This window comes from Astyanax mexicanus, chromosome 6 (genome assembly GCF_023375975.1).
Source record: "Astyanax mexicanus isolate ESR-SI-001 chromosome 6, AstMex3_surface, whole genome shotgun sequence".
Taxonomy (NCBI): domain Eukaryota; kingdom Metazoa; phylum Chordata; class Actinopteri; order Characiformes; family Acestrorhamphidae; genus Astyanax; species Astyanax mexicanus.
The window spans coordinates 18,215,661-18,229,239 of NC_064413.1; the positions used below are offsets into that span (position 1 = coordinate 18,215,661).

The 13,579-nt window shown below is 40.4% G+C and overlaps 1 protein-coding gene across 1 annotated transcript in view; it reads left to right on the forward strand.

The window, feature by feature from the left end:
• The window catches only part of si:dkey-22o22.2 (neural-cadherin), a 231,816-nt gene that overhangs the window by 105,299 nt on the left and 112,938 nt on the right, over window positions 1–13,579 (forward strand). Inside the window, exon 2 of the mRNA XM_022674142.2 lies at window positions 8,927–9,115. Within this exon, the coding sequence (XP_022529863.2) occupies window positions 8,927–9,115 (189 nt within the window). The remainder of the gene's footprint in view (window positions 1–8,926; window positions 9,116–13,579) is intronic.

Sequence of the window (13,579 nt, forward strand, 5' to 3'; positions counted from 1 at the left end):
GTGAAATTAAAGATAAACAGTTCTCACGACAGAAAGGAGACCAGGCAGTGATGTCTCCCAGGCTCCATGAAATGACGGGGTCGTGTGTCTTTAGCCATGGCGCTCCCAAAACCAGTGGATGTTCTGTGCGTGGGAGCACATAGAGAGAGAGCTGTTCCACATGTAGAGCGCTGGCTTGAAGGGTGAGAGGAAGAGTCTGCAGGGTCACAGGTTTGGAGCGTACAGTCTCTCCATCGATGGCATGGATGGAGATCGACTTGGAGAGAACTTTCGTGGGTATGGCGTGCTCCTCCACCAAATCCAGGCTGATAAAGTTCCCCTCCGACCCAGAATCTACAAGCGCTGAGACACAAAAAACATCCGTTGGAGTGGTAATAATAACAGGCAACACGAAACATTTTTCTTTAAGTTTAGAAACAGGGGTACATACCACGTTAGCGCGTGGAGTACTCTCCACGCGCTGTCCCAGAGCAGACGCTTGAGCAGAATTGGGCCGGAGTTCACAGTTAGCCCTTAGATGATCTGGACCACCACAATGGAGGCACAGGTGAAAGCGTATGCGACGCTGCCTCTCAGCGACGGATAGTCTGGATCGTGTGATGTCCATGGGCTCAGGGCTGGGTGCAGGCGCAAATTCCGGAACTGGATTCCCGGACTGGAGTAGTGCAGGGCGAACCGCCGGAGTGTGGCTAACAGCTTTGGGCTTACGGGAAAGGAGCTGATCCAGACGGATAGACAGAGCGATCAGCTGATCCAGGGTGAGTGAGTCGTCCTTGCATGCAAGTTCTCTTTGAATCTCAGGGTTAAGTCCGTGTCGAAACATGGAGATGAGAGCAGGGTCGTTCCAACCGCTGCTAGCAGCTAACGTACGGAACTCCAGAGCAAAGGCTGCCACAGATAGTTTACCTTGCTTCAAGGTAATCAGAAGCTCTCCACTAGATTGCCCATAGCGTGTATGATCAAAAACGCTGCGAAAAATAGACAAAAAAGTGTCGTAGCTGGATTCAGAAATGTTCTCCCAAATAGCTGTAGCCCAGTCCAAAGCCTTGCCAGACAGTCGAGAAATTATAAACCCGATTTTAGCTTTATCAGAAGCAGGAGGTGAGTTGCTAAAAAACACGGAGCACTGGAGCAGAAACCCATTACATTTCTCAGTGTTTCCGTCATAGACTTCGGGTTTACACACAGCGAAAAAGGGAGTAGTGGTTTTGTTAGGGCTGGCTACAGGACTAACCACTGGGCTAGGGTTCTGGGTGGACAAACCCCGGAGGTGACTCATAATCTCGGCTAGCTGCTGCTGTTGGTTAACCTGGTGGCGTGCTAGCTCGTCAACAGCTTGGGTCACACCAGCGAGCGTTTGCTGGTGCTGACCTAAAAGCCGACCCTGGTTAGCCAAACCAGACTTAATAGACTCTGTATCCGCAGTCTCTGTCATTACGGCCGAGTATCTTGTCAGGGCCAGACAGGAAGGAGACTGGTGCAGATACAATAAAATAACTTTTATTAAAGTTATAGAGTAAACAGGGGTAGTCAACAGAAACAGGGTCAATACCAAAAATGCACAGTGTAGAGAAACCATACCATAAACGGAGGACAGTCCAGAGTTCATACACGGAAAGGCAGTATCACAGGTTAGGCAAAAATCCAAAGTACAATAAACAGTCCAGGTCATACACGGTAATCCAACACAAGGGAGCAGGCAAAGATCAAAGTCGGTAGAAAACAAAAACAGGATCATACACGGAAAATAGCAAGGGCAAGAGAAACGCTTTGTATTGTAGGATTTACCAAACAGATACTCGGCGAGGTGTGAGTGTGAGCATGGTCCTTAAATACTCTGAGTAATCAGTACTCGGGGCTTCCTGGTGGCGTCATGTGACGTGACATGTGATCGGGAGTGTGTGTTGTGTCATGGAGTGGTGCGTTCTGGGTATTGTAGTTGTTACTGTGAGAATCGCAGATAGAGCTGGATGTGGGAGACACAGACGTGCTTTCAGCACCAGACATGACAGGCAGAAAAAAGTTAGATTGAGGGAGAGACAGAAAGAGAAAAGAGAAAAAAGAGAATGGGAGAGAGAGAAAGAGATAATGAGGCAATGGGAAATAGAGGAAACAGAAAAAAAAACAGAAGAGGAAGAGAGCAAGAACCAAAGTGGAGGAGAGAGTTTGCGAAAAAGAAAAAAAAGTGTAAAGAGAAATATAAGAGGGTTCAGTTGAGTAAATGAAGAGAGAGAAGATTGGACATGAAGAGGAGAGAAAAGTCTCATCTCAGGATCTCTCAGAAGATCTTGTTATTTTCATCATCTCTGAAAGACCAACAAGCTCCCCCTCTCGTTTTCTGTGTGTGAGAAAGAGACTCTCTCTCTCTCTCTCTCTCTCTCTCTCTCTCTCTCTCTCTCTCTCTCTCTCTCTCTCTCAGAGGGGTGTTTATGTTCCATTAGGATCCTCTGGTAGTGTGACAGCTGCTTTAGGGAGTGTGGAGATGGTCAGGCTCTTCAGGCTTTGAGCTCAGCTTCTCTCAGTTGGAGGTGTGTTGACTCAGCCTGTGGCTCGTTAGCTGTTCAGGTGGGAGCCCTCTTTCACCGCGGCCCCCACTGGGCTCTGATCCGGAGCTGTCTAGACAGGTGGTCCGCACCAGAGACAAGAGGAGTGTGATGATAACTACCTCTATAACAATATACAGCTCCGGAAAAAATTAAGAGACCACTTTAGTTTTTTCTGATTTTGCTATTTATTGGTATGTGTTTGAGTAAAATGAACATTGTTTTATTCTATAAACTACTGACAATATTCCTCCCAAATTCCTAATAAAATATTGTCATTTAGAGCATTTATTTGCAGAAAATGAAAAATGACTGAAACAACAACAAAAAAGAAGCAGAGCTTTCAGACCTCAAAAAATGCAAAGAAAACAAGTTCATATTCATAAAGTTTTAAGAGCTCATAAATCAATATTTGGTGGAATAACCCTGGTTTTTAATCACAGTTTTCATGCATCTTGGCATCATGTTCTCCTCCACCAGTCTTACACACTGCTTTTGGATAACTTTATGCTTTACACTCCTGGTGCAAAAATTCAAGCAGTTCAGCTTGGTTTGATGGCTTGTGATCATCCATCTTCCTCTTGATTATATTCCAGAGTTTTTCAGTTTGGTAAAATCAAAGAAACTCATCAGCTGTTTTGCTGCTTCAGGACCTGGAAGATTTGCTGTGATAAATGAAAACCATGAATTCCACTGTCCACCAAAAAATGACTACCTGAAGGAGAATGTCCGGCCGTCTTTTAGTAACCTCAAGCTGAAACGAACTTGGGTTCTGCAGCAGGACAACGATCCAAAACTCACCAGGAAGTCCACCTCTAGTCCACCTCCAAGAGTGGAGCCAAAATTCCTCCACAGAGATGTGAGAGACTCATTGCAATTATCGCAAAGAACTGATTGCAGTTATACTTCATCGTTGTATAAATTTAGCTAACTTTAGGCCCAATTTTTAGTTCCACCTTAAATTGTGTAGCAGTTATATTTTGTCACCTGAGTCTGCTGCATAATTTAAGGTGGAACAGGAAAATCTTAACAAGGTGATTATAGCAAATAGCTAACTTTAGTTTTCCTTATCACAGAGGAATTAGTAGATACAATGCTTCAGGCTCATCTACAGAGCACCACTAATAGCAATGTAATTATTTGTTAATTATGACGATGTTTTGGGTATTTGAAGAATTGTCTCTTTTCTTTGGGGAAGGATTTCAATCATTTTCCATTGTAACTCAGATCCAATGCCTTTAAATTTGTAGTGCTGAACTTCTGAGTTATAAAATCCTATTCTTCATTAAAAGACAGCACCATATGGACATTAGTAACAACATAAGTGAATCATAAATATATATATATATATATATATATATATAGTAGTGGAGTATCCCTATCAGCCTGACAACTACCGTTTGTGTGTGTGTTTTAAGGCAAAGTAGCCATGCTGTTTTCATCATATTTGTGAAAAAGACTTTTAAAACATTAACTTAGCTTTCAGTTTGAGTGTCTTCAGAAGCCTGGTCTTGTTTATTGGAAATAACTGCTGAAGGCTGTTGCCGAGATTACCAGCCGTAGCTATAAGGGTATTATTCCACACACAGGCTGGACTGTGTTGTTGGGTGGATGGAGGGTGTGAGGTGTGTGGGTTTTCATGTTCATGTTCAGGAAAAAGTTGATGGTCTGATGTAAGAATGCTGCAGACCCCCACAGTGCAGAACTCACACACTCAGACAGGAGTGGAAAATGATGTTTGCCCCTTCACAACACTCAACACTGACCCATGGCTGCCACAGTTCTTCAGTGTTTTAGAAGCAACAACAGCATAACATGTCTCAATCTTGAGTTTCTGCTTTAGAACATGAGCTTAAGTCCAGTTTATAACGACAGATGAAGATGATAACTGTCTCTATGTACCTAGAGTCTAGTTATTACTCTGACATGCAAAATATCCACTGTGAGTGGTAATGCTGTCTGTGACATAATCTCAGTACACACATGACATATGTGGATTGAGGAATGTGAAATGCCGGCATTTGAACTTTTTTTTTTTATTAAATGTCCGATTAGGATTACTTACCTAAAATCCAGTTCTAAAAAAATTTAAGAATGTTGTTTATATGACTGCTTCTAAATAATAAGATTATTGCAGTAGTCCGATTATGAAACTTGCACATTTTTGAAAGCGTATGAACAGCACACTGGGGCATAATTTATATTTTTGGAAGAAAAAAGCTTGGGATTTTCTGTGGATATAACAAAACTTTTACATTTAGATTTTGACTTTTGATAACACGCTTAAAATTTCATTCAGGCACCCAAAACATGCAGGGTAGGAGGAGTTCTCCAGTACGAAAGATAACGTCATGATTAAAAACATGTGTTTTTTATTTTGTTGCAAGTTTACAACCAGAATTTAAGAATATAGTAAGAATAGACAGCTAAATACTGTATACGGCTTAATGTATTCTTACGGCTTAATGTATATAAAAGCTTTTAGAAGGAGAAATGATGTGATTAATCACAATTAACCACAGAATTCTGTTGCAATTAATCTGATTGCAGACAAAATACACTGGTAACAACATTTCCATATACATTTTCAGTTAACTTTCCCATACAGTGCTGCACTTTGATTAACCAATTAACGTGACTAATTACACAAGTTTGTACAGGAACATGCATTTGGTGAGTGTTCTTTAATTCTAATATAGGCGATATTAACAGTATTACATTGTGCATGACAACATTTTTCAGGGAGAAAATGGAATAAAATGAAAAATAAATAAATTATAATCACAAAACAAATGCTGTAAGTCCAGTTATGTTAGCTAATTATCTGATATACGTCCATGTTTGCTAGCATTGTGCTGAGGAAATCTCCTTCCCATTATGTTATTATGTAGTCATGTACAGGGGTTGGACAATGAAACTGAAACACCTGGTTTTAGACCACAATCATTTATTGTCTGGACGGACAGTTCTGGTGGAAACAAGAGAGTTGAGGTGCACATTGAGTTCTGCCGTGATTTAGGGAGCTGTGGTTTTATGTTTTTTGGATACAATCCGGGTTAGCCCCCGAACATCCCTTTCAGAGAGCTTCCTCTTGCGTCCACAGTTAATCCTGTTGGATGTGGTTGGTCCTTCTTGGTGGTATGCTGACATTACCCTGGATACAGTGGCTCTTGATGCATCACAAAGACTTGCTGTCTTGGTCACAGATGCACCAGCAAGACGTGCACCAACAATTTGTCCTCTTTTGAACTCTGGTATGTCACCCATAATGTTGTGTGCATTGCAATATTTTGAGCAAAACTGTGCTGCTCTTACCCTGCTAATTGAACCTTCACACTTTAGCCATGAAACCTCCCACACTAAAATGACAGGTGTTTCAGTTTCATTGTCCAACTCCTGTACTAGTTCTCTGAGGCTGTATTCGACTGTGGAATTGCTGTGGAATATTGAACCCGTACCACTAAGGAACCCCATCTAACTGCTAAAGACTAAATCCTGTCTGTTACCGTGACCTCTTTATGCTAACGTAAAAATCCTGGTGCCTCCGAGGCAAAGAAAAATCAGAGATTTGAAACCAGGAAAACAAGAGTTTTGCTGGAACTTGTCAGGAGTCTCCCCTCATCTCTCGCGGATCTCCTGCTCTCTCTCTCTCTCTTTCTTTCTCTCTCTCTCTCTACATTCTCTCAGCGTTTTGTCTCCTTCGATCAGTCTCTACTGACATCTTTCAAAGCCTCCGCTGTGATACGGCAGGAAGTAGAGGAAACAGCGGGATCATCCCCCTCGCCCCGGTACTTAGATGTGAAGTTTCCTCTTATATTTACCATTGTCTCGCTGTTGCGTGAGATGTCAAAAACAACACGATGTAAGTCTGGAGACAAACAAATAGCAGCAAAAAAAAAGAGAGAGAGAGAGAGAGAGAGAACGAGAGAAAAACAACCAAAAAAAAAACCTAGCAGATATTTCTGTTTGTGTTTGAGTCTCCTCACCGCGCTCCGTGACTGATACGGCGTTTGCGTTCGAGAAAGCGCCGCCTGTTTCTCTCTGACAGCAGCCGACTTCCTGAGAGCGGACGGGGGAAAGAGTGCGCTGATGGCTTCTACAGAAATGTCATTTCTCTCTGTAGCCAAGAGTCCTTGGGCTAAATGACTGCGGCTGAGAGGGAGCGGCTAGACGGAGGCGTACAGATCTCAGGCCTATTTTATCTTCCTCTTCATCTCCAAAGCTCCTCTCACTCCCTTTGTGATTAGTCTCCAGGGCTGGATGCTTTCAGGGGCTGTTACAGCCCCACAATGCCATGTTTGGAGAGATGGATTTCTTGTTATTTCGGGAGATTACAGAGATTCTGGGTCAGTGTCATGACTGTCCTTAAGTCGAAAAGAAAAAAAAAGAAAAAAAGAAAGAATACTTGAAATGGAGTAGCAGAGGAGTGTGAAGAATGAAAGCTTAAAGAGATTTCATTCTCACAATCATTCCGAGGCATTCAGATATAAAATATAAGCCAAATACTTTCGATTTCAGCGTTCACTGTATTAGTCGCACTCTGAATCAGGGCTTGTGTTAAGAATTTTATGCACGTCTGAGAGGTCTAAGCAGTTGAAAACAAGAAACAAGGTCAAGAATTCATCATGCTCAAAGATTTCAGTTACCATCTCTCTCTACAGATATGCTTAGGGATAGGCAAGATGGTAATAACATTACATCATAATATTTTTAAGTAGTGCTGGGAACATTAACATGTTTGGAACATTTGGAAATTTGAATGTGTTTTTTTTAATACAGATTCATCACGACCAAGTTTGGCCGTAACCGTAATTTATTCATTTTACAGAACCCACAGAACTTGTGACACATTAGCATTTATTTAGCTCTATTTAGTGACATAAATGCTGTTTACTACTACTGTATTCATTAGGTAGATTATTAAATTACTCATTTGTATTATGTGGATTAACTATATTCACACACACAAACTTGCACACACATCTGCTGGCACATTTCCAAGCATTTAGTTTCACTATAAATGCTCGCAATTACTTTTCTCTCTCTCTGAAAATTAAAAGGATGTACCACAATTTCAAAGGTTTAATCATTATCTTACTCGTGATATTAGTCCTAATGCTGTCAGTCTGCCTGCTCTGGTCTCTGAACTACACAACAAGTACTCCACTTTCCAGCATGCACTCATACCGGACTTCCCAGACTCTGCTGAGCATGTGGCGCTACGGTGTTCCCCCTCCCCCAGTTACTGATTGTTTCCACCTGGCCTGTCTACTATAAGTACCCCTCAGTTTGCTCTGTTCTTTGACGAGTATTGAAACTAGTTTTCTAGCTCTTCTACAACATGTTTTTTTTTTTTATTGCGTTTGTTACCGACTTGTTTTTGTTTCTGACTACCAATTTTTGCCTTTGCCCTTTCTCTGCTGGATTTACCTGTATATGACCCTGTTTTGCCTGACTGCACTGTGGTACATTGTTTATATTTTCTGACATATTGTTAGTGACCCTGCCTTATTTTTTTATATCATATTTCCAATCTAACATTGGTTATTTCATTTGCATTTAAATGTCCATTATTACAAGCTTAGTCTTTAGAAGAAGATTTGGTGTGATTAATCATGATTAACCAAAGTATTCTTAGAATATGACCAAAGAATTCTAAGAATTATGTGGATTAAATACATTCACACACACAAACTTGCACACACATCTGCTGGCACATTTCCAAGCATTCATTTTCACTATTAATGCTCACAATTACTTTTCTCTCTCTCTCTTTGAAAATTACAAGGATGTACCATCTTTTCAAAGGTAATAATCGGATTTTCAGATTTTTTTAAAAATAGATGCCTGCAGACAAAATGCACTGGTAGCAACAGATCATTAAAAATGACAAATTATCTACAAGTGAAGCTTTCATCCAGGGCACACAGAAGGTGTTGGCTCTCTTTGACATTTTTCAGCAGAAAGAAACATTCTAAGGGCCACCAATGCCTTCCGATTTGCCTCATGACCACAAAATCATCTCAACATTAGGAAAAATCTGAGTATTTAGTCTAAACATAACATAGTGTGCACCAAACTTCAGTGTGTTTTAATACAAAAGTGATTAAAATATATGACAGAACATGTTTTCTTTAGGCAGTAAACTGAGTCGCAATTGATTCACAAACAACAAGAAAGAGGCATTGATCCTGATTGTTCAGCTGAGGTGATCACCTTCAGCGGGCAGTATATTCTACTATATTATTTGTGCAAAATAGCAGTTTAACCACAATACTAGTGTGCTGTCCATACTGTGCAGCTTTAGCTCATTAGCTTTTTTGTTGTTGCATTAAAGCACTAATCATTTTATTCTTTCTCTCTCTCTCTTTTATTCTCTGCAGGTGATGACTGGTACCTGGTCCGACTGACTCTAACCATGCCCAGTATGTCTGACCTTCAGTGGGTGATGTTTCCTCAGCCGTATCTGGCTGCTGTGGGGCCTGATGCTGCTCCTGGATCTGTGGTCTATAAGCTGGTGGCTCGACAGTTGGATGGCTCTTTGGGAGCAGCGCAGTATCTTTTAGTGGACGGTGAGTATGACTCTGAGCATGTGAGTTATGATGACCTCTTTCCAGCTTCAAAAACACTTTGCCCAGCAAGTAACCTTTAAGTTTTTCTCATTTCTGAGGGTTACTGTTAATTCAACACTAATTGAAATTAATAAAAATGGTAAAGATGTTTAGGCTGAGAATACCAAACATGTCTTAATAGATTTTTCTATTTTTTACCACCAGTGATCTGAGCTTTAGTGTTTACTGTAGTGAATACCACTCACTGGTGCAGTAGGGACTCTGAACTAAGGTGCTGTCACTATGATCTGAGGCTCTCCAGTTTTTTTAAATGCCTAATCATGTGGTTTGCTATCAGCAGCCAGAGTCCGAGAGAGCACAGTTGGCCAAGCCTTCTTTTAGGGGTGGACAGATGGCGCGCTCTCCCCAATAGAGTACCAGCAGCTAGGTCGCTGACCTTTAGCGCTCCACTGCTATCACTTTAGCTGGGAGGGCCGTCTACAGGTTCTTAAAGGGTTGTTCCAATTCCAATTCAAATTCCAAATAAAAATACTGTCGTTTGGATCATTTATTTGCAGAAAATGAAAAATGATCTCAAATAATGCAAAGAAAACAAGTTCATATTTATAAAGTTTTAAGAGTTCAGTTTTCATGCGTCTTGGCATGTGCTCCTCCACCAGTCTTACACACTGCTTTTGGATAACTTTATGCCACTCCTGGTGCAGTTCAGCTTGGTTTGATGGCTTGTGATCATCCATCTTCCTCTTGATTATTTTCCAGAGGTTTTCAATTTGGTAAAATCAAAAAAACTCATCATTATTAGGTGTATGTATATACAGGGGTTGGACAATGAAACTGAAACACCTGTCATTTTAGTGTAGGAGGATTCATGGCTAAATTGGAGCAGCCTGGTGGCCAATCTTCATTAATTGCACATTGCACCAGTAAGAGCAGTGTGTGAAGGTTCAATTAGCAGGGTAAGAGCACAGTTTTGCTCAAAATATTGCAATGCACACAACGTTATGGGTGACATACCAGAGTTCAAAAGAGCACAAATTGTTGGTGCACATCTTGCTGGCGCATCTGTGACCAAGACAGCAAGTCTTTGTGATGCATCAAGAACCACGGTATCCAGGGTAATGTTAATGAAGGACCAACGACATCCAACAGGATTAACTGTGGACGCTGTAAGAGGAAGCTGTCTAAAAGGGATGTTCGGGTGCTAATCTAAATTTGGATTGTATCCAAAAAAATAAAATAAAACCACGGCTGCCCAAATCACGGCAGAATTCAATGTGCACCTCAACTCTCCTGTTTCCACCAGAACTTTCCATCAGGACAATACATTATTGTGGTCTAAAACCAGGTGTTTCAGTTTCGTTGTCCAACCCATATTTGTAATATATCTTTTTACATTTGTTTTGATTCCACTCGTAGCCACAGGTGTGGTGTGAATTGGACCCAGATTATACGTTCTTGCTTATACTGTATTGTCATCAGCAACAAATAGCTCTGTCCTGTGAGGGTTAAAGGTGGGAAAGGATGTAAGGGAAGGGGAGGACAGCTGGGCAGAGACATGCAGCTGCATTACAGGATCCTCTGTGATGTGCGCAATTACCGAAAGCATGAAGTGCTCTCACATTTATGTAGATTTGTCCTCCATTGACTTAATGAGCCCACGTTGGCGGAGGGGATCGTGGATCGTGGGCAGTTTTGTTACACTCTCAGTTGACTGGGTTATTTTATTTTGAATATCAGTCGGAGCGTGAGTGCGGCGCCGGGCGCGTTCAGCAACATGTGGAGAGACACGCGGGGGCTCTGTCATTAAAGCATCCAGCGCTAATGAATAATGAATGGATTTGTAAGCTAATGATTATTGCTGTTTGAAATATCATCTGCTGTGTTTCAGCGAGCAAACAGCAAACCCAGCCGAGCGTGGAAGGTATAATTACTGATTTAGGAGACTTGCTGTTATATTCGTGAGAATGAACAATTATTAAAAATAGAGAGAAAGAGAGAGAGAGAGATGTTTTAGAGTGGCTTAAAGCTATTGAACATGCTGCACTCGTACTCAACAGACCAGTAAACTGGAACAGTGCAGAACCCTGCTTTTGTTCATTTATTAAAGATAATGATATTCGCTGGATAAATTGTTTACAAAGCCGGCTTTAGGGAAGCGCATTATTTTACCACTTTCATCCATTTTTCTCTCTCTTTTTTTCCCTTTTTCTTTTCCCTGCATCTTCTGTGTCTTCTCTTCTGAACATGGAAACTTGGACTGAGACGGGGAATGTTCTCTCTCTCTCTCTATATATATATATATATATATATATATATATATATGTGTGTGTGTGTGTTTGTGTAGACTAACTCAGGCTTAACAAGAGAGTGGAGTAGCTCAGGCTAAACACCTTTTTAGCTCTCGAACATTGAGAACAGCAAATATCACCCAGCTTAAAACTGCAGCTACGCCGCGGCTGTTTCCATGGATATTTACTCAAGCTTCACTTCACTTTCCCGCCTGCATCGATCACACGGAGGCACATGTTGAATTTTAAGTGCTTTTCTCATTGTTCTCAAGACATGTAGGAATCTAATGGGCTGTAGTGGTAATTTGCTCTAAAAAAAAAAAACATAATTCCTGCTCTTTGATCTTATCTAACAAACGCAGAGAAAATAGAAAACACAATATAAAGGCCATAAGTCATAAAAATAAAAAACTCCAGACAGGAAAGGGCAGTAGAGGATGCAGCTCATGCATGCTGTTTGGCTGATTAAACCTTAGAAGAAACATTAGAAGCTAGCCTTGATCCTATTTATATCAGCTCTGTGGTAAGAACAAAAACTATGAATAAAATTTTAACTCATATAGCGCCTTTCTAAAACCCAAGAATGCTTTACAATTTACACATTTTACACACAACCATTCATACTCAGCACTCATCCACACACCGGTGAGAAGCGGCAGCCAATAGCACACAGCGTACTCTTAACCGGAAACAATCGTCCACCTGGAGGACTGCATCTGGCACTACAGCACTTTACCCAGGACAGAGTGCCAATCCACAGTCATACATTTACACATTTAAACACATACAAACTTAAATAAATATCACACACTTATACACACACACCATGTTGTTGTCACCTGTAAAAAAGTGTGAATTTCATTGTTTAACCCAGGCTTAATTTAATCTTGTTTCAATCTTACTCTCAAATGGTTGTTCTGAAGACTAGGGGTGTCACACTTTTGATATTTCATCGAAATCGATCAAAATTATGTCCTGGTCTCAAGCATCGAATTCAAAAAGAGGAGCAAATGGCGCAGCGCCCTATGCAAATGGCGCAGCACACTGTAGCTCAAAGAGCAGCCCTTTCTACAGAGAATGTGGACATTCTCATCTTCTTAAAGAAAAACTTGAAAATATAAAAATAACAGTTGTTTTGTCTAGCCTCAAATATGTTAATAGTTTTTGTACCTTAAGGAGCATCTTTCTCTCAGATAAAGTTATTAATATATCTTTGTTAAAGAAAAAAACTTGTAATTCTCAGGGACCGAAAAAGTCTTAAAGTCTTATTTTTCATGTTTAACTGTTATAGTAGGATAGAGTTCAGTTTGTTAAGGCTCTAATTGTTCCATAATTTTTAACATGACTGTTCCTGTGTTTTTTATTATTTATTTTGTTATGTGCACACTGCTGCTACCAAAAAAAAAACACTAGATGGCATTACAAATATATCTTAATTTAATTATTTAAATTTGACCATTAGTGCCTAATGTGGTGTATTACAGATCACTTGTATCACTTTGCATCACTTATATCAAGCCCACCTTTTGAAATAAGATATTGTAAATTTGATGAATCAAACCAATGAATGACCATAGACTAATCTAAAACTGGCATAGGCCTCTCTGCTGTAAAAAAAGAAAATCGAGAATCGAATCGAATCGTGACCCTAAAATCTGAAATAAAATCGAATCGAGGATTTAAGGAATCGTGACACCCCTTCTGAAGACATGTAGGAATCTAATGGGTTATAGGGAAAATTTCTAGCTCTTTAACCTTATTAATTAAACATAGAAGAACTTAGAAGAACTAACAGATAAGACAGATAAGGCCAGGAGAGGATGCAGTTAGGCCTGTCATGATAACATAGGTTTTGTGAACGATATACAGCTCTGGTAAAAAAAAAAATAAATAAAGAAACCACTTAAAAATTATGAGTCCTTAATTTTACCAAGTTGAAAACCTCTGCAATATAATCAAGAAGAAGATGGATGATCACAAGCCATCAAACCAAACTGAACTGCTTGAATTTTTGCACCAGGAGTAAAGGCATAAAGTTATCCAAAAGCAGTGTGTAAGACTGGTGGAGGAAACCATGAGACTATGGACACAACAATATGGGTACTATGGACTGATACTGATATTGATACTGTCACTTTTCTTCAAGTTTTCTTCAACAAAGTACTAAAGGGAGCTG